This window comes from Vipera berus (assembly GCF_964194415.1).
Source record: "Vipera berus genome assembly, chromosome: Z".
In the NCBI taxonomy this organism is placed as follows: domain Eukaryota; kingdom Metazoa; phylum Chordata; class Lepidosauria; order Squamata; family Viperidae; genus Vipera; species Vipera berus.
In genome coordinates, this window is record NC_138205.1 from 10982330 (window position 1) to 11002733 (window position 20404).

The following is a 20404-nucleotide window of genomic DNA, read 5'->3' on the forward strand; positions in this document are numbered from 1 at the left end:
TTGAAATTCAGTGGTAAAATCAAGCAAGAGCTGAAGATTTGACATATTCAATCTATACAGTATCTTGTGTTTTCTATTCAATTTTAAGCTTGTATATGTTGATAAATATAATGTATAATAAAGTCACCTTTGAGCTGAAGTGTTTTGATAATAAATGAGATAGAAATTGAATTATACTTGGTATCATCCTGAGGTATGTGAGGAAGGGGTGAAAGGAATGTTACAGGTGTCCCAATCTAAGAGAGGGAGAAAAAGTCAATTGGCAATTTCAAATCTCTCATGGTGACCTGAGCAATTTTGTTTTTTATTCCATAGATCCATTTTAATGCATTAAATACTTTCAGATACTTTGATAGTATTTCCTGTGTCTTGTACAGTGCTTTTTTTGTAAAAGAAAAAGGTGCCAGAACTCACACATGTCATACAGCCTGCCTTGCCTACCCTACAAGGTTCCATGCAAAAAAGGTGCCGGAACTCCGTTCTGAGCATTCTATGACAAAAAAGCCCTGGTCTTGTATATTTAAAATAACAATAACAATAAAAGGATAGAATTGGAAGGCATCTTTTACAGTAATGTTTTAAAAGCAACCCCCATACCACTTTTGGAATCTACAAAGAAGAATGGCGAGGGAGAGCCTCAACTACGTAGTCAGAAATTGAAGACATACCAATGAAGAGAGGCAAAGTCTGGATGATGACCGCACAGATGGAGTTCACTTCTATTTCCTTTCAACGATCTTGGGATCTAGATATCCTTCATGGAACTCTAGCCTTTGCAACTCAGTCAAATGAGCTGGTAGATTTCCAAAATTTTCTTTGGATGAGAAACCTTAATGTTGAGACCAAAGATGGTTTTATTAAAGACTTTTGGAAACAGGCATTTGATTGTTCCTTGCCAACTTCCTTGGGAAAGAAGAATGCTTGGAATTGCTGCAGTGGGAAGGAAAAGCTAGAGGCTCTTCCTGGATCTGTCTTTGACATGAGCATAACTCCCCATAGCTACAGTGTCTACAATGCAGTTTATGCTGTGGCCTATGCTTTGCAGTCCATGACTTCACTAAAGCTCAAACACAGAACTATGTCAGAGGAAAGACAAAAGAATCCAGTGTTGTGGCAGGTAATGTCATGAATACATAAACACAAGAAACTCTGCCCTATTTTCAACCTCTGTCAAAGCTGATTCTAAATTAAGATTAGGGTTTTCTAGATTTTAGAATTGGCATAGACAGTTTCCTGCGTTACTAATTTGCCCTTCCTAGTTTCAAAAAAACCCCAAAACATTTTGGTAAATTTAAGGATTTAAGATTTAAGCTATTCTCCAAAGCACCTGAAAGCAGGACAAGAAGCAACGGATGGAAACTAGTCAAGGAGAGAAGCAACCTAGAACTAAGGAGAAATTTCCTGACAGTTAGAACAATTAACCAGTGGAACAACCTGCCTCTAGAACCTGTGAATGCTCCAACACTGGAGGTTTTTAAGAAGAGACTGGACAGCCATTTGTCTGAAGTGGTATAAGATTTCCTGCCTGAGCAGGGGGTTGGACTATATGACCTCCAAGGTCCCTTCCAAATTATTATTATTATTATTATTATTATTATTATTATTATTATTATTATTATTATTATTATTATTATTATTATTATTATTTATTGTGAACAATTGAAATCCAGTGGCAATCTTCAGCATTTTATAACCTAGTCACCGCAAAGAGACTATTGGAGGAAATAATGCTTTAAAGATTGATAATGGATAATGATAATGGATGTCCTTTTATACTTTTGCTCTGCCTACTCTCTAATTCATGAGACTGTTAATCTCAGATTATTCTCTTTTACCTTTTCAGGCATGTACAGGAGCATATACCTGTAGATTCTCAATTCTTAAGATACACCTATAGTATATTTCCACTAATAAATATCCTTTCTGTTGTGCAGATGCTCTTTGACTCTGCTGCTGACAGGATATAGCTGGTTAAAGGTCCTAGAATATTATTTCCATGTATTTGATTATACTGTACTCATCATTGATCAGGGAAGATTTTTGCTTTCAGAAATGTTCTTCATCTTCCAAACTTAGCTATGTATTAATTTTATTAATTAATTGTCTATGTAACCAGGTTCAGAGGCATAGCTTTTTCCTGTTAAAACACAATTAGAGGAAAGGCCATAGGAAATGAATTTAGTTTTATGGGAAGGTTGACTGGGTAATGGGATTCTCAACTAAGGGGAAAGAAAGCAGGAGTCCTCCTATCATCTGGAACTCCAGTAGCAGAATACTGGTTTTCTTCACTATTCATTTCTTTCCTCTCAAGCTAGTCGCTATGGTAGATAATTGTCTTGGTGCCTGAGATTGTTTAATTTCTTTTACTACGACTTCCTTTTATTTTTATCTTCAGTGGTAGACTGCATAATTACAGCTGAGGATGTTTATGATTTAACTCTATTCTGCTTATATTTTTCATCATATTATAAGCACATATAAGTATTTATTTCCCAGAAATTTAGCCCTAGCGTGATTTTTTAGAATTTTTTAGCATTATTTTTTTCACTTCCCGCTGGCTCCGAAACAGCGGAGGGGGACCAGGTAAGGTGACCGAGCCACCCCCGACCATCCTCCATAGCATGACAGTCTGTCTATGGAGGGGAGTGAAAGGGAAGAAATGGATAGGCAGCCAAGTCATTGAATGGGTAAGGGGAAGTCACAGAGTGGGGAGTGGCCTGGCTGCGGGTGCCCTGAGGTAAGCGGGTGTAGGGTGTATGGGGCAACTCCACCCCACACCCACACCCACACTTCACCTCACCTTATTTGCTCTCCTGCCCCGTTGCAGCCTATCAGTGTGTAAGATTTATCAACTGGAATAGCCATAGCAAAAAACCAGCCAATAGGAACTGTTTTTTACTGAGACACAGGATTTGCTGAGAGGCACGTGAGCCAGCCTAGATCTGGGCGTGGTTTAGTCTCTGTGTGTGTGTGTTCCAATTGCCATGGTTAGTTGTTGTTGTTTTTCTATCATGTTCCCAAGAACTGCATGGAAATTGTATGTACGTATCATATTTAAATATTGTGAAGATAAAAAAGTTTTTCTACACTGATTTTGGTGTAACTATATCGCTTATATTTTTTTGTTCCACTATGAAATTAGTTCCACCGTTATCTAAGAAAAGTCTCATTTAACAACAGTGTTGGGAAAATGATTTCCTTTGATCAGAACAGGAACTTGGAAGCAGGATTTGATATTATCAACTGGGTCACATTCCCAAATCTAAGTCTACATCGAGTCAAACTGGGAAAATTTGATTTCGGCCCTTCCAAAGAACAAGTGTTCAGGGTTTATTTTGATGCCATTAGGTGGCCAAGGAAATTTAACCAGGTATTTTCTATATAAAGTTTGGGTCCATCTTTTTGGTCCAGGATGTAGGTAATGAAAATAGCTGGTCATATTAAGGCAAGTAGTTAAAACTCACTTCCAAGTTCTTATGTCCCAGATCGTATTCAGCCATAGCAAGGTGATTTGAGTACATTTTTTTTATTTCGTTATTTGCAAGAATGCAAGAATGGCTCTTGGGTGGGATGAAAGAATAAATGTATTGATTAGGAAACACTCTGTGTACATGTATTTGTCAAACTACTGTATGATTCTAATTATCTAATTAGAACCAATATTATGTGGCTATCCCAATGCCAACTCAATATTTAGGCATTCTGTCTTGTCTGCTTCTCTTTGTGCCCAGGCTCAGCCTCTGTCTCTGTGCAATGAACCCTGCCATAAAGGTCACATCAAGACCAAGAAGGAAGGGAAGCCATTTTGTTGTTATGATTGCCTTCCATGCCCAAGAGGAAAAGTTTCAAACCAGATGGGTAAGGTTATCATGGACTGAGTTTGAATTTTGAAGTAGATGGAGGTGTTTACAAATCATCAGATAAAGATCAGGTTAAATAAAAATTGGTCCTTGTATATATATATATATATATATATATATATATATATATATATATATATATATATATATATATATATATATATATATATATATATATATATATATATATATATATATATATATATATATATATATATATATATATATATATATATATATATATATATATATATATATATATATATATATATATATATATATATATATATATATATATATTCAGACATGGATTCTTGTTACCAGTGTCCAGAGGATCACTATCCGAGCAAAGCTCAGGATCGGTGCATTCCAAAAGAGATCAGCTTCCTATCTTTCCATGAGCCTTTGGGGATCACCTTGGCCATTTTTGCTCTTTTATTTTCCTCCATCACAGCCCTGGTCCTCACGGTCTTCATTCAGCACAAGAACACTCCCATAGTCAAGGCCAACAATCGAGACCTCAGCTACATCCTCCTGGTCTCTCTTCTGCTTTCCTTTCTCTCTCCTTTGCTCTTCATTGGTCGGCCTCAGATGGCAACTTGTCTCCTTCGCCAAACTGCTTTTGGCGTCATCTTCTCTGTGGCAGTTTCTTGTGTGGTGGCTAAAACCCTCACTGTGGTCCTAGCTTTCATGGCCACTAGGCCAGGCTCTCAGATGAGGTCATGGGTGGGAAAAAGACTGGCACTTTTTATAGTGCTTTCCTGCTCTTTCATTCAAACCACTCTATGTAGTGTATGGCTGGTGAGCTCTGCTCCCTTCCCAGATCTTGACATGCACTGTCTGCCTACAGAAATAGTCCTGGAGTGCAATGAAGGCTCCGCTGCCATGTTTTATTGCACCCTGGGTTTCATTGGTCTTTTGGCCATGATCAGCTTTACAGTGGCTTTTCTTGGAAGGAATCTTCCAGACAGTTTCAATGAAGATAAATTTATCATTCTCAGCATGCTTCTTTTTTGCAGTGTTTGGATCTCTTTTGTTCCAGCGTACCAGAGCACCAAAGGGAAATATATGGTAGCTGTGGAGATCTTCTCTATCTTAGCCTCTAGTGCTGGATTACTGGTCCTCATTTTCTCCCCCAAAGTTTATATCATCTTGATAAAACCTGAGCTGAATAACAGGCAACAACTCATGCAAAAACCTGCATAAAGAGATTATAGAAATCAGTTTTCTATACACAATGGGATTTAGATTTGTGACAAAACTCTGCAGTTACCAGCAATGACAAGTGATTTAAGTGTTCGTTAAAACAAAATACTGGGTAATTGTGTAAACATAAAATATATAATGTTCTCTTTGTCCCCAATCACACTTGTGCTGTAGTACTCATCAATTATTGTAAGATGAACCATCCTGTTCCTTGAAGCTGTAAGATTTCATGAGTCACAATATGTAACAGTTGCAGTTCTTGAACAAAACAACTTCCAAACAAAATTTTGAGGATTGCAAACAGGAATAATTATTAAACTATATATGTTTGTAGTCAACCAAGGGTAAAGGCTCTATTTGAAAGGATTAATCTCTTCAGTGATGGGTGAAGAAATCCAAGACCACCAAAGTATATAAGAAATTTAAGTCTGCTCAATTTGTAAAGTTGTCTAATAGCTGATAGTTGAGAAACTCTCTTCTGGCTGCAGAAATCTAGACCTTGATGACCTAGGCCTTCTAGTTGCCTTTCCCTGCAGACTTGGGACTTTTTAAATTAGGATATGAAGGAGAGAGGGATTGCAACCAAAACTGCATGGAGGAAAATTGAGGAACTGAATAAATGAAATAAATGATTTGGGTGCTAAGAACCTGAATTTCTAGCAACTCCAGAAAACAATGGAGGACAGGGCGACCTGGTATGCTATGGCCCATGGGGTGGAGATTCAGACATGACTTATTGATTGAACAACAAAGTTCTAAATATGTTCTCAGCCACCCCTGTGTGATTACTAGCTAATTTGCAGAATAGGCAGATAAGGGTGTAGTCTTATCTGCAGATTGCAGACTGATGTGCAGATTGAAGATGTGAAATAAACCACTCAATCCGGGCTATCAATCTGCAGATCACATCTGCAATCTGCACATCAATCTGCAATCTGCAGATAAGAATAGGCCATTTCCTTGTTCCTATCTTCAATCTCTTCAGGAAGAAAGTAGAGAGAATTATCAGAATATCATTCCTTACCAAATTGGTTTCTGGGATCCTGGAAACAGTAGACACTTTCATGAAATTAAGTTCTTTATTCTTTCCCCAAGAGCAATAACAAGCTGTTAGGTGGGTGGTTGTGTAGGAATTCCCGCTCCCCTAACAGCATATTATGTACTGTATGTGTGTATGGATGGATGGATGCATGTATAGACACATACACACACACATATACATACATACACCCACACCTTGAAATATACATCTTTCATTTCCATAGCAACAGCTAGTTATCTACCAAGGCATATAGGAAGGACCTCAGAATTTTTTTAAAAATGAGACCTGGTTTAAGCACTGTAATGTATTCTCAATGTTCTAATGCTGTGTGTGTGTATGTGTGTGTGTTTCTGTATACTGTATATAAAATCTTTTATCTTTTTACACACAGAAGCCTAAAGGGTGAACAAAAACTCAAGGTGAAGGCTAGGCCTCCTCAGTGAACCTCTGTGTTTTTAGGCACATTGTGCATTTTTAGGTGCTTTGCGTACTTGGCAAAAAAAGCACAGTCAGCTGCATGGATTTGGCTGCTATCTTGACCTTTGCAAACCTGCCCCCCCCTAAATTATATTTTTTCAAACATTAAAAGTTCACCTGAAGGCCAACTCCTTGGGGCGTGTATGAGAAGTTTGAGATATAGATGAGACAGACAGACAGACAGATATAGAGATAAACATAGACTAATAGAGAGATAGAGACAGAGACAAAGATAGATGTAGATCAGATATGTCAAACTCGCGACATCACGTGACGTCGCACGACTTATTGCAGCTTTTTCTCCATTGGCGGCAATGGGGTGGGCGCAGTTTCCTGATGACACGTCCGGCCTGCGGGCCAGTACTTTGACACCCCTGTTGTAGAGGTAGAGGCAGACGTAGACATAGATGTAGATGTAGAGATAAAGGTAGAGATAGAGATATATGCTTTGTAACTTCCAGTGATTCTGAGTGCTCCTCAGAAAACACACAACAAAAAAGATGGGAGAGATAACAAACTGAGATGGGAACAAATCATGATCCCAGTGGTTGGCATTGTCTGATTTAAAGAACATATATCATGTGGGCAGTTACTATGGGGTCAGGTACTCTCTCAACTAATCAGGCCCTATGACATGTAGGGCTCTATAGGTAGAAACCAGCACACTGAATCACACCCTGAAGCAAACTGAGAGCTAGCACAACTCATGAGAACGCCATATGGGCATTCTGAGGCATGGTTATCACTACCGGATTACCTACGGCAACACCTGCGGCCGGCGTCAACTTCCCTCCATCCAGTGCGCTCCCACAGAGAGGGCCTCCTCAGGGTGCCTCCGATCAAAGAATGCCGATTGGTGGCCCCCAGGGGGAGGGCGTTCTCTGTGGGCGCGCCAGACCTGTGGAACCGCTTGCCAGTTGAGCTCCGGATGGCCCCCAACCTTCGCTCCTTCCGGCGCTATCTAAAAACGCATTTATTTGAGCAATCTGACCTGGTCTGATGGGTTAGGGTTGGGGTTTTAAACATGTTCTTAATTATTGTTTTAAATTTTAAATTTGGGCATTATATTTAATTGTATTTTAACTTTTATATTCTGTTTTTTATATTTATTGCCCTGTACACCGCCCTGAGTCCTTCGGGAGAAGGGCGGTATAAAAATATAATAAATAAATAAATAAATAAATAAATAAATAAATAAATAAATAAATAAATAAATAAATAAATAACTAAATAACTAAATAAATAATAAATAAATAAATAAATAAATAAATAAATAAATACCTACACTGCTGCATTCTGGACTAGTTAAAGCTTCCTGGTGATCTTCAAGGACAGTCCCAAGTACAGTACATGGCAGTAGTCAAGCTGTGAGGTGTCCAGGGCACACATGAGTGTCTGAAGGGGCCCCAATTTAGGAAAGGGCACTACTGAAACATTAGAAAGTATTTATACCAAATAAAGTGCTCCTAAAATAATCCTGGCCTCTTGATAACTTAATAAAGTGGAAAAGAGAAACACCTTGTTGAAATATGCAATTAAGTTGTTTTCTTCTATGCTATTACCAAGAACCCATAATTTTGTAAAGGCAATCAACCTGACAAGGGTAACTTCTACTTCACCTCCCAAAGGATAACAAATACATCTTGGCAAAAAACCAACATCAAAGTATGCTACTAAAAGACGTTTTGCAATTCGAGAAAGGGACCTAACACAAATTGTTTGGTGACTTCCTTTGAAGATAAACTCAGCCTGAACTTCTTAAGCACACTTAAGACAGGAACTGATGTGCAGAAGATGTTTCTACTTATTGCCACCCTTTGCGTTCCTGACTTTACTTCTACTGCCTCAGACTGTGTCCAGTGTCCCAAGTCCTTATGTGCCCTATCCCTCTGCCAATAAATCATCAGTATTATCAGCCAGGGGACCTGAGCATTGCTGGCATTATTTCTCAAGTCTTCACATTTTCCAGCCCTGTGATCTACAACCAGCATCCATCTCACAACCTCCTGGGTGAGATTGGGTAAATTAAGAGTTTACTTAATCCTAGCATTTTCCATAAAGAACTTTCTCGCTTCAAATTGTATTATCTCAAACAAGTGGTGCTTGGGAGAAAATTATATTGTGAAAGCATGAATGAGAAAAAAATACTTCATGTTTCCTTTGTAAAAGGAAACAACTCCTTCTCCCCCCACCCTCCATCTCTTCAATAAGAATGTCCCAGTTTTGCTGCAGATGTTATTTGTTGCAATCCACTAAATGTACATCCAGTCCTTCCTGATCAGATAGATTATTATCAATCCATTAGATCACAATTAATCTGCTTGTTATGTTCATTGTTTGTACAGTATATTAGGTCCCTCATTCATTCAGTTTATAACCGTGACAATATTTTCATAATTGTTATGCATAACTGCTAGTCATTAGAAAAGATCCTGATGTTGGGAAAGATTGAAGGCAAAAGAAGAAGGGAAAGGCAGAGGATGAGATGGTTTAGATAGTGTCATTGACCCAGTGGGCATGAGCTTGGGCAAGGGGAGATAGTCGAAGAAAAGGAGGTACTGGTGTCTTGCGGTCCATGGGGTTGGGAAGAGTCGGACATGACTTAGCAACTGAACAACAACAACAAATAACCACTACTATAAAAACCGCTTGTAATATAAGAATTTCCTGTATGTCATATCTTTGAAAGGAATTTCCCTGCATTGCACTGAGAGTAAACTTCAGTTGAATTTGCATTGACCTGCTATTATTTATTGAGACTGTATTTAGTTTTCATTTTTGGGGGGAGAGTTGATATTTCCTATTCTGGATTCATTTCCTCTCTCTTTCACATATGATGATGCCATATGGGATTTATTAGATGGACCTAATATTTTATGGTGCATTCTTTGCTAGCATATACTAGTAAAGCATAAGTACTAGCAATGATTTTACAGTGATGGCATTGGTAGTGATAATGCTTTGCCTAGCTTTCTATGAGCATTGATGAAAGTTCCTATTGCAGTATTTATCCTCCTGCTCACTCCACATAATATTTCACACTAGGAAGTACAAATGTGTCCCACATCAAAATCTTCTGTCCAGTAGATTCAATATCTTGTCTAGTTGAGAATCTTATTAAAATCCATCAGATGGTACTGATTATTTGTCTACCAGATACCAGTTGCATATATCATGTTAAAATATCTATATATCTTCAAAGAGCTTTGAAGATGTATAGATACTTGAGTGGCTTCTCCCCTCTAAGATGCACAGGAAATATAGCAAAACAATAGAAGACTGTTCCTTCAATATTCCAGATAAGAATAAGTCCACTTATACCTTCTAGTATAACATCACTGTTAAAGATATGTTTTAACTGTTAAAGACATCTGTGATTGATAGGTATTTGCTCTGGATGAAAAATTAGCAAATCTCTGTGCTCATTCAGCATGTAAATCATACTGCAGATTTGTGACTCAGATCTAGAGGGCACTAAAGTCAGCAGGACTCCTCAAGGACATTTTAGACAGGAATTGATGTCCAGAAGAAGTCGTTTCTATCTAATGCCACTCTTTGTGTTCCTGATATTTCTGCTACTACCTGAGATTGTGTACAACATCCCAGTTGGATCATGTAATATCTGTTACCCTCTGCCAATACACCACCAGTATTATCAGCCAGGGGATCTCATCATTGCTGGCATTATTTCTCAAGCCTACATATTTTCTGACCCTGTGACTTTCAATCAACACCCGTCTCATAATCTCCTGGATGAGATTGGGTAAGCCAAGATTCTGGTTAATTGTACATTTTCCATAAGGTGCAATGAATTGTATTTTTATTTTAAGCAGGCAATTCCATCAAGAGAGGAAGATTGTGAACATAAGTTAACATAAGTGCTAGGGACTATTTACATTATTCATACTAGTAGTCTATTTAGCTGCTATTCCATGATGTAGATGAACATTCCTCTCCACATAATGTTTCACAATAGCAAGTGCCAAATATGTCCCATACCAAAATCTTCTGTCTACTAGATTCCACATGTTGGCTATCTAAGAGCTTTCTTAAAAGAAATATATAAGATAGTACTCATTATTTGTCCACCAAATATAAGCCGTGTATATCAATTTTGGTAATTCTTCCTGTAAATATGAGCTAGTTTCATAAACAAATAGATATTTTAAGATATCTCTCTGATTGTATGACCTTGGATATTTGCCATGGATGAAAATTTAGCAAGATTCCTATTGACTCCTATCAACAACTGCATTCATTCCGCATATAAATCACACTGCAGATTTGTGACTCAGATTTATCAACATATCTTGGCCTTTGCGTTTGCTGTCATGGAGATCAATGAAAACCCTCAGATATTACCCAATATTTCCCTGGGCTTCCACATCTATAATAACCATTTTCTTCAAAGTGGTACTTTACTCGCTTCTCTGGAGCTTCTCTCCACATGGAACAACTTTATCCCAAACTACAAGTGTGATACTAAAGAAAATACTATGGCAGTCATTGGAGGACCAGATTCAGATGTGGGTTTCTTTATGGCAACCATTCTGAGCATCTACAAGATACCTCAGGTAAGATGCAAACACAGGACTTCGCTCCTGAACAAACCCACAATATATCCCATTAGTCTTGAATGTAGTTTTGTATGTGTATCACAATATTGTTAAACATTAAACATCACCAGATAATAATAATAATAATAATAATAATAATAATAATAATAATAATAATAATAATAATAATAATAATAATAATAATAATAATAATAAGTTGGAAGGGACCTTGGAGGTCATCTAGTCCAACCCCCTGCTAAGGCAGGAAACCCTATACCATTTCAGACAAATGGCTGTCCAGTCTCTTCTTAAAAACTTCCAGTGTTGGAGAATTCACCACTTCTGGAGGCAGGTTGTTCCACTGGTTAGTTGTTCTAACTGTCAGGAAGTTTCTCCTTAGTTCTAGTGTGGGATAGAATATGTAAAAATAGTTGAACATTGCATATAAAAGTGATATAATCTATGAATTACATCAGTACAACTCCATAATTTTGAACAAGTTAAATATAAGGATATTTTAAAGAACCGAAAACTTGATTAATTAATCAAGTCTTCATTTGGTAATCATATCAAAGTGAAGCTGACAACTGCCTGCTGTACTGTAAAGTCAGATGACCATCTTTTTAATTTCCTTGTGAGATGCAGCATATACACTTGAAAACCTTGATTTTCATGGTTGTCTGTACATATATTCCTTGAAATATCAATGTCCGAATTATACTAGACAAACTTTAATAGAGAAAAGATGTTGCTTAAAGTACAATTCCTAACCAGGAATGTAAACAAATATACACTATACCCTGTGAACACTAATGTACATGTTTTATTGACCTCATGAATTCACAGAGACTTCTTTTACCTTGACCAAAAGACATTTAAAAGGAGACAAACTGACAGAAATATGATGTTGGATGCTTTCATTTAGGCTGCTGTCTCCAAACCCAAAAGACATTTAAAAGGAGACAAACTGACAGAAATATGATGTTGGATGCTTTCATTTAGGCTGCTGTCTCCAAACCCCTGTTCAGGTTAAAAATACATTCCATACATTTCTACAGAGGAATTACTGAGTCTGTCATTTGTACCACAATAACTGTTTGGTTTGGTATAGCAACTAAACAGGAGAGGTAAAGATTTCAAAAAATAGGACTGCAAAAGCAATAATTGCAACCAGCCTGTTTTCCATTGGGGATCTGCACAGGTCAGAAAGAGGACTGAGACAATATCTACAGACCCCTCATAATCCCCTCATAATCCATTTCAATTGCTCCCCTCAAGACATTGCTATAGGGCATTGCATGCCAAAACAACTATTTATTTATTTATTTATTGAACTTATATACCGCCCTTCTCCCATAGGACTCAGGGCGGTTCACAAGGCAATTAAAAATAACACTACACTACAAAAAAGTTAATAACAATTAAAATAATTAAATTATCCTTGAGTAAAATATAAAACCCCTGTAACTCTAATTAAAACCCAATTACAATAAGTTAAAAATTAAAATTCTCAGTCCTGGCCGGAAAGCTCAAAGAGCCAGGTCTTCAGGTCCCAGCAGAACGAACGAAAATCAGGGGCAGTCCTGAGCTCTACGGGTAACTGGTTCCAAAGGGCAGGTGCGCCCACAGAGAAGGCCCTCAAAGACAGCTTTTTCTCCTCAGCCATCACTCTGCTGAATACTTAATTCCCACAGCACTGTCTTAGGCAGTGGTGGGATTCAGCCAGTTCGCACCAGTTCAGGAGAACTAGTAGCTATTTTTTTTTAAGTTCAGAGAGCTGGCTGGAGGAGGCCTCGTAGGCCTAGAACGCCCTGCCAGAAGTGTGTGGATGCTACTTCTGGAAGTTCGTTCTAGGCCTTGGATACCCAGGCTTGCATCCACTCAGGGAACCAGTTGTTCAGGTATTTGAATCCCACCACTGGTCTTAGGCCTAAAAAATTTACCCATGTAGGTTTCATTGCTATTATCATCTTTCTCATATTCCAATTTCTCATCTTTTCTCATCTTCTCATCTTTCCTACTATCTTCTCCTATTGCTATCTTATTATTGTATCTTACGATTAATGACTGTAACTATGATCTATGATCTGTGACCTATCATTTTGTTGTTGTATGTGTGTACATTGAGAGATTATGCATCAGAGACAAATTCCTTGCATATCCAATCACACAGTATTTGGTTTCTTGTTCCTTGATCAGGAACTTAATTTCATCATTGCCCTTCTCTGAAATTAATATTTCAAGCCCATTTAAAGTGGAGTGTCCAGAGCTGGATTGAATTATAATTATTGGCATATGGCATTGTTACAGTAGCCAGGAGACCACAATGCTTTTGCAGAGTAATAGTTTGGCTTGCCAAGGTACCAGCCCTGTTATAGGAAATGTTTGCATGCTTCCCAAGGTGCACCACAGGAGGGTGAGCTGGCTGTGCACCAGAGAGAAAGACAAGTGGCTCTTCCTACAGCATCACCAAAGGCCTCCTCCCTTCCCAGAACTGCCTCACATCAGGAATCTGACTGCCTGCACAGAGCATAGCTCATCTCCCCACCAAAGTGGTACCTATTTTATATACTCACATAGAACATGCTTTCAAACTGCAGGTGGGCAGAAGCTGAGGCAAGTGATGGGAACTCACCCTACCAAATAGAATTAGGGCTTAAACTGCTGGACCCATCTCCATCATCATTAAACCACTGAGCCACCATGCCTCCTGTAGCTGGATTGAATAAATAAAACCATTTATTTCCTGTGATTTGGATATTATATTTCTTCTGATTTGGATCGTGATTGGGAATTAAGTCCCTCCTTGTTTATTTCTTTTCATTTCAGTTCACTTATGGTTCTGGTCCAGTAATAAATGACCAATCCCAAAATGTTTTTTCCTTACGGATGTTCCCTAATAGGAAGCATCAATATTTGGGAATCCTACAGCTGCTGCTTCTCTTCAGGTGGATGTGGATTGGAGTTATTTTTATAGAAGATGACAATGGGTTGAGATTTGTACACACAATACTGCCCAAGTTTTCCAAGAAAGGCATCTGCTTTGATTTTATAGAAACTTTGCCTACACTGTATTTTCCCTCTGATGTTGGTGAGATGGTGGATGGATGGATCAAAACATACAAGGTGATTAGCAATAGCACAGCCAACGTTGTGCTCATACATGGAGAAATTCACACCATGATCTTTTTGAGGATGTTCCCTCACGTTTCAGAATTTGAGAACATACCCATCAAGACCAAGAGCAAAGTCTGGATTATGACAGCCCAGATGGAATTCACATCAGTTCCCTTTCTCAAAAACCTTGAGGTTGATGTTATCCATGGTGCTCTGTTGGTTGCCTTTCATTCAGCTGATGTGATGGGATTTCAAACATTTCTTAAAAGAAGAAACCCAAATGCAGCAAATGGAGATGGATTTATCAAGGAGTTTTGGCAACAAGTCTTTAATTGTCACTTCTGTTCTCTGAGAGGACCCAAGATTGTTGGAGATGTCTGCACTGGGGAGGAGAAGGTGGAGACACTGCCTAAGTCAGTTTTTGAAACCACTATGACTAGTCACAGCTACAGCCTCTACAATGCAGTTTACACTATGGCCCATGGTTTGCAATCCATGGATTCATCCCAGTTTAACTCCAGAATGACAGCAGAGATAAAAAGAAGGAATTCCATCAGAAAAGAGCCATGGCAGGTAATATCCTGAATGGAAAAATTCAGAAGAATTTATCAGAACCTCCAAATGATTTGAAATGTTTCTGCTTAGCACAGAAAGTTTTCTCTGTGATAATTTTGGGGCAGTGTCCTTTCATTCTGAGAGGGTAATCTGAAGGTGTAAAAGAGTGATAAGAACTCTTTAAAAATTTGACTTATTTTTCTTATAAAGGAAAGGGGTGCAAACAGTTATAATAACTGGTTTTGCTGCTTTCTCCCTGTATAGAATGATGCAAAAGCATGAAAGCAGGAAGTTCACATTATGAGTTGAGGCACATGGCATGAAAAATGAAGGAAAGTTCTTCCCTATGTGAGAAAGAGGCAAAAAGTTTTTCTTGATGAACAAGTGGCTTCCTTTCCCATCCACCTTAATTCCTACCATCATGAGTTTATTGCTGATAGAATTTTATCAGTTGTAATTCTAATGTTAAATGCATGATATAACCTGACTGAAATAGTCAACAAGATTTAGAACATTGACACTGCAATGTCGCGTGGTCGCGCAGAGACAGACACTGAGCTGGGTAGTAACTTCTTTATTGACATCGGGAACAAAGCTGGGGACAAGGGGTTACCTGGCGTCTCTTTATACCTGCCCAGGTGAATCGCAACCAATAGATTCAAACCTGGGCTTCCCGCCAGTGCAGGTGGCCAATAGATTTAAACCCTGGCTTCCCGCCAGAGCTGACCATGCCCCGGAGCTGTCAGACTAGCTCCATTCAGGCTTTCCCGCCAAAAGCGGTTATAGCCTGGAGCTGTCCAGCCCCCTGCTGTGCTGACATCCTGTGTATGCTTTTAGTCGCATACACTACAGACACAGCAAAGAGAAGGACAGGAAAGAAGACCTCATTATTAGTCCTAAAACAGACCATTGTATATTTGGTCTCTTGTTCCATGGCTGTCCTTTATTAGGAATCCATTCAAGTCAAACTCAGAAGGACCAAATAGCTGATCCCTGTTTCTTAGGTTATCTGATTGATCATCAGTCGGATGAGTTAATGCAGAGTTCCTCAACCTTTCTGGCTTTGAGGACCAATGTAGTAGGAGGGGATGGTTCTGTGTGAGCGGCAAGCAAGCAACCACATGCAGCTCCATTTGCATAAGTGGTGGGCACCAACTGAGCTGCACATGGTCAACCATCACTCATGCAAGTGGAGCTGTGCATGTGCATGCATGTCTCGTACAAGTGGAGCTGTGCGCATACTCCCCAGCCATTTCCGTGGCCCACCCTGAATGGGCTGGGTGAAAGAAATAAGAATTACAAACAAAATACAAAAAGAGAAAAGAAAAAAAGTGTACACAGCAAATATAAGATTAGCCATTTTTCTACCACCTTTCTTAGTGTTCTTCCCCCATCTTTTTGGAATAATGTATCTGTGACCAGATTTAGGGAAAAAAAATATGTGCACTGTAGATGAATTAGGTCAGGAATAAACTAATCCATACGCATTAAATTAAGGGGCTTTATTATGTTTACAAAGTAATCTGAATATTAGAAATACATCATTTATACCCCCTTGGTGGAGCAGTGGGCTAATGCCTCCTTAAGTAACACCAGCTGCCTGCAATTAGTGCAGGTTCGAGTCCCACCAGGCTCAAGGTTGACTCAGCCTTCCATCCTTCCGAGGTAGGTAAAATGAGGACCCAGATTGTTGGGGGCAATTAAGCTGACTTTGTAATAATGCCGCTGGGGGGGGGGGGCGAAAGCCCTAATAAGCAGGCATATACATAGAATGAAGGCTATTGCTAAGCACTTTGGTTTGTGCTTAAATTGTAAGCCGCCCTGAGTCTTCGGAGAAGGGCGGGATATAAATGGAATTAAAATTAAAAAAAAATAAATTAATTTTCTTTTTTTCCTTCTCCCTTTCTTCTTCTATTTAGCTCCACCATTATTTAAGTAGCCTCTCATTTAACAATACTCTTGAGGAAAGAGTTTCTTTTGATGAAAACAGGGAACTGAAAGCTGGGTTTGATATTATCAATTGGGTGACATTCCCAAATCAGACCTTTCTTCGTGTCAAGGTGGGAAATATTGATCCCCTTGCTCCAAAGGACAAAGTCTTCTCCATTTCTCTAGATGCCATTGTGTGGCCCAGGCCATATCATAAGGTACAATGGATATAGTGGATGAGGACCATCTAATTTTCTTTATTTATCTAATTTCTACATTGTTCATATCACTTTAGTGACTCGGGGCAGTTTACAAGACTGTCTCTGGGCAGTTCTTCAGGTTAATATTTGCTCATGAAAATAACTCTGGTTGTTTCGAAGGTGGTTGTTTAATTTCTTCCATTCCTGTGGTGATCATTCCTGATAGTTTATGGGGAAATGAGTTCAGGAAGTGTCAGCCTCTAAAATGAGCTGCTTGCTTCTTATCTCCTTTCCTTTCCCTTCTCTTTATTAAACCAACAAAGGCATCATGAAGATTCAAAAATATATCATAGCCTTTTTTAGAACTGATCAGAGAAGGGATCATCCGGTGCTCATTTTTATGTCTGTTTGGCATACAGTATTTTCTCTGTAACTAATACAGCAGTAGGATTTTGATTCCTTTTTTCTTTCTGAGAAATAATATTGTTTTCCCTGTCGATATCAAAACATCTGCTCTCATTTGCACACAGGAACCACCCTCTTCCTTGTGTAACGACTTTTGCCATTTGGGTCACAGGCGGATAAAAAAAGAAGGCAAACCTTTTTGCTGTTATGATTGCCTTCCATGCCCAGCTAGGATGATCTCAAGCCAGATGGGTAAGAGATAGTATTTTTGAGTTTCATTGAGTTTCCAATCATACTGAATTTGGTTTAGGATTCATAGCATGGGGATGTGAGGACAATCTGACTGTAATATCTGTACCATTGAGTGCTTGATCTGACTGGCAACATGGGTGTCACCAGGAGGACCTTTACCGTTCCATGTTGTTACTACTAAACTTGTTGGAAAAGGAGAAACTCTTTATGTTTCAAAAAATGTGTGAATATTAGTTTCTGAGAAAGGAATATCTATAGGGAGCTAGTTTAGCTTTATTTGGTTGTAAGATGTCTCCCACCTCTGGAATGTTCTCATCTATTAAGATTAAGATGTTTTGATTTATGACTGTTTTTCCTTATGAATCATTGCAACCTGGTTTGGAGTTATTTGTCTGAGATAAAGTATCCCTGGAATACATGATGCAGTATACGAAAATCTTTTCTATAGAGAAATTATATTTTTCTTTTTTTCAGATATGGATTCCTGCACTCCATGTCCAGAAGATCATTATCCGAACAAAGACCAAGATCACTGCGTTCCCAAAGATATCAGTTTTCTGAGATATGGAGAACCTTTAGGGATCAGCCTGACCACTCTTTCTCTTTTCTTTTCTTGCATCATGGGTCAAATATTTTGGATCTTCCTTAAATACAGAGAAACTCCCATCGTCAAAGCCAATAACCGGAACCTCACCTATACCCTGATCATTTCCCTCCTGCTCTGCTTTCTTTCCCCTTTGCTTTTCATTGGTCAACCAGAACAGGTGAGGTGCCTGCTTCGCCAAACTACTTTTGGCATTATCTTTTCAGTGGCAATTTCTTGTATTTTGGCCAAAACTCTCATTGTAGTTCTGGCCTTTATGGCCACCAGACCAGGCTCTAGAATCAGGAAATGGGTGGGAAAACCACTGGCCCAGTCCATCATCTTCTCCTGTTCCCTTACTCAAATCACCATTTGTGTGGTGTGGCTGGCAACCTTTCCTCCATTCCCTGATGTTGATATGTACTCTCTGACTGAAGAAATTGTCTTGGAATGCAATGAGGGTTCAACTATCATGTTCTGCTGCATGCTAGGTTTTATGGGCTTCCTGGCCATGATCAGCTTCACTATGGCTTGCCTAGGAAGAAAGTTACCAGACAATTTCAATGAAGCCAAGTTCATCACCTTCAGCATGATGGTCTTTTGCAGTGTTTGGCTCTCCTTTGTTCCAACATATCTCAGCACCAAGGGGAAATATGTGGTAGCTGTGGAGGTCTTCTCCATCTTGGCTTCTAGTGCTGGTTTACTAGGTTGCATTTTCTCTCCCAAATGTTACATCATCTTGATTAGGCCTGAGCTGAATGATAGGAAGTATCTAATGAGAAGGAAATAATGACCTGAAATCTGTATAATCACAGCCCTGTTAAATTAAACTTTAGCTGTTAATCTCATTATATGGTTTTGAGCAATGGTGGGATTCAAATATGTGAACAACTGGTTCTCTGTGTGGATGCCAGTTCCAGATGTCCTGTCAACACTGCTAACATCAGATGTTTTTGCATTGACAACAGATGGAAATGTATCCATCTTTTCCCTTTTGCTTTTAAAGTTAGATGATGCTGGGAGGGGGGATGTGAATGAGAGTCCAGTTAGACATAACAACACTAAATTTAGCATGAGAATTAAGGTTATTGAACCCAGAGCTGATAAAGAATTGGCCGGCTGTAGATCTGGAGAGGAAGCCTGCGCTTCAAGCTAATTGGGGAATATGATTTATGACTGTTAATTGGAGGAGGGAATTGTGCTTTGATACTATGTGCCCAGGGGAGGGGAATTCAGTTTTTGGCTTTGATTATGAAGTGCCAATATTATGCTACTCGAATAAAAGATTATTTAAGGTAAACAATGCCTTGAAGTTCTTTGAAGAATTTCATCTGTTGGAACCATGACATGTCCGTTCTGGGCCTGGGCAACAAAAAATTAGCTACCAGTTCTGCCAAACTGGTGCAAACTGGCTGAATCCCACCACTGATTTTGAGTGGCCATAAATGCATTATTTTAAGATTGAGCACAAGCCTACATTTTTAATGTAGTTAATTTATACAGCTACATTTAATAGATCAATTTCTTTTTATATATATAATATTTTATTAGTTTTCTAATTTTACAATTAAACATTTAAAAAGCAATGTGGTGACTGGGTTAATCAATAATTCAATAATACATAAATCTTTAGTACAAATCTCAAGTTACAACATCAGATATTTCCTCTCTTTTTCTACTATCTCATATTAGACTAGTATAGATCTTATTATTATCAGCTAAGTAAAACCATCTTTTTTACATTTATCAATACTTTTTAGATTATACCTATCTTAACTGTGTTTGCATTCAATCCTTATATACAATCAATATCCTGTTATTACTTTTTTCCCAAGCTTTAATTTCCCATCAATATTCAAATTATCATTTGGTATTTATAATTTCCAAGCTTTAGATAACCAAAGTTTCCCTTATCTCAACTTCTTCCTTTTTCCCTTTTCATAACAAATCTAATATTCTAAATACACATCTATTTGCATATAATCTTGTTCTGTTTTCTAAAAGTTATTTTCTGCCATATTAAAACAAAGGTCTATTAGTCTTATTACACATCTTACCTATTCAATTATAATGTTACTTTATTTTCTAAAAATTATCTATTTTCTACCATATTCAACCCTCTAATCAGTAATATGACATCCCTTTAATAAATCAAAATGCTAGTTTCCTTAAGCCTTACTCTGGCTTTCTTCCTTTGCCAACTGACCTTCCATGTCAATACT

General features: G+C 38.3%; 1 protein-coding gene across 1 annotated transcript; it reads left to right on the forward strand.

Moving 5' to 3' along the window:
* Positions 1–706: 706 nt before the first annotated feature.
* On the forward strand, positions 707–18972 carry LOC308678608 (vomeronasal type-2 receptor 26-like; the record flags this gene model as incomplete). Its single annotated transcript, XM_081345834.1, has 7 exons — positions 707–1117; positions 10236–10348; positions 10868–11159; positions 13971–14831; positions 16733–16960; positions 17473–17599; positions 18074–18972. 7 exons carry the CDS (start codon positions 707–709, stop codon positions 18970–18972), a joined length of 2931 nt encoding a protein of 976 aa, XP_081201960.1.
* Positions 18973–20404: the final 1432 nt, after the last annotated feature.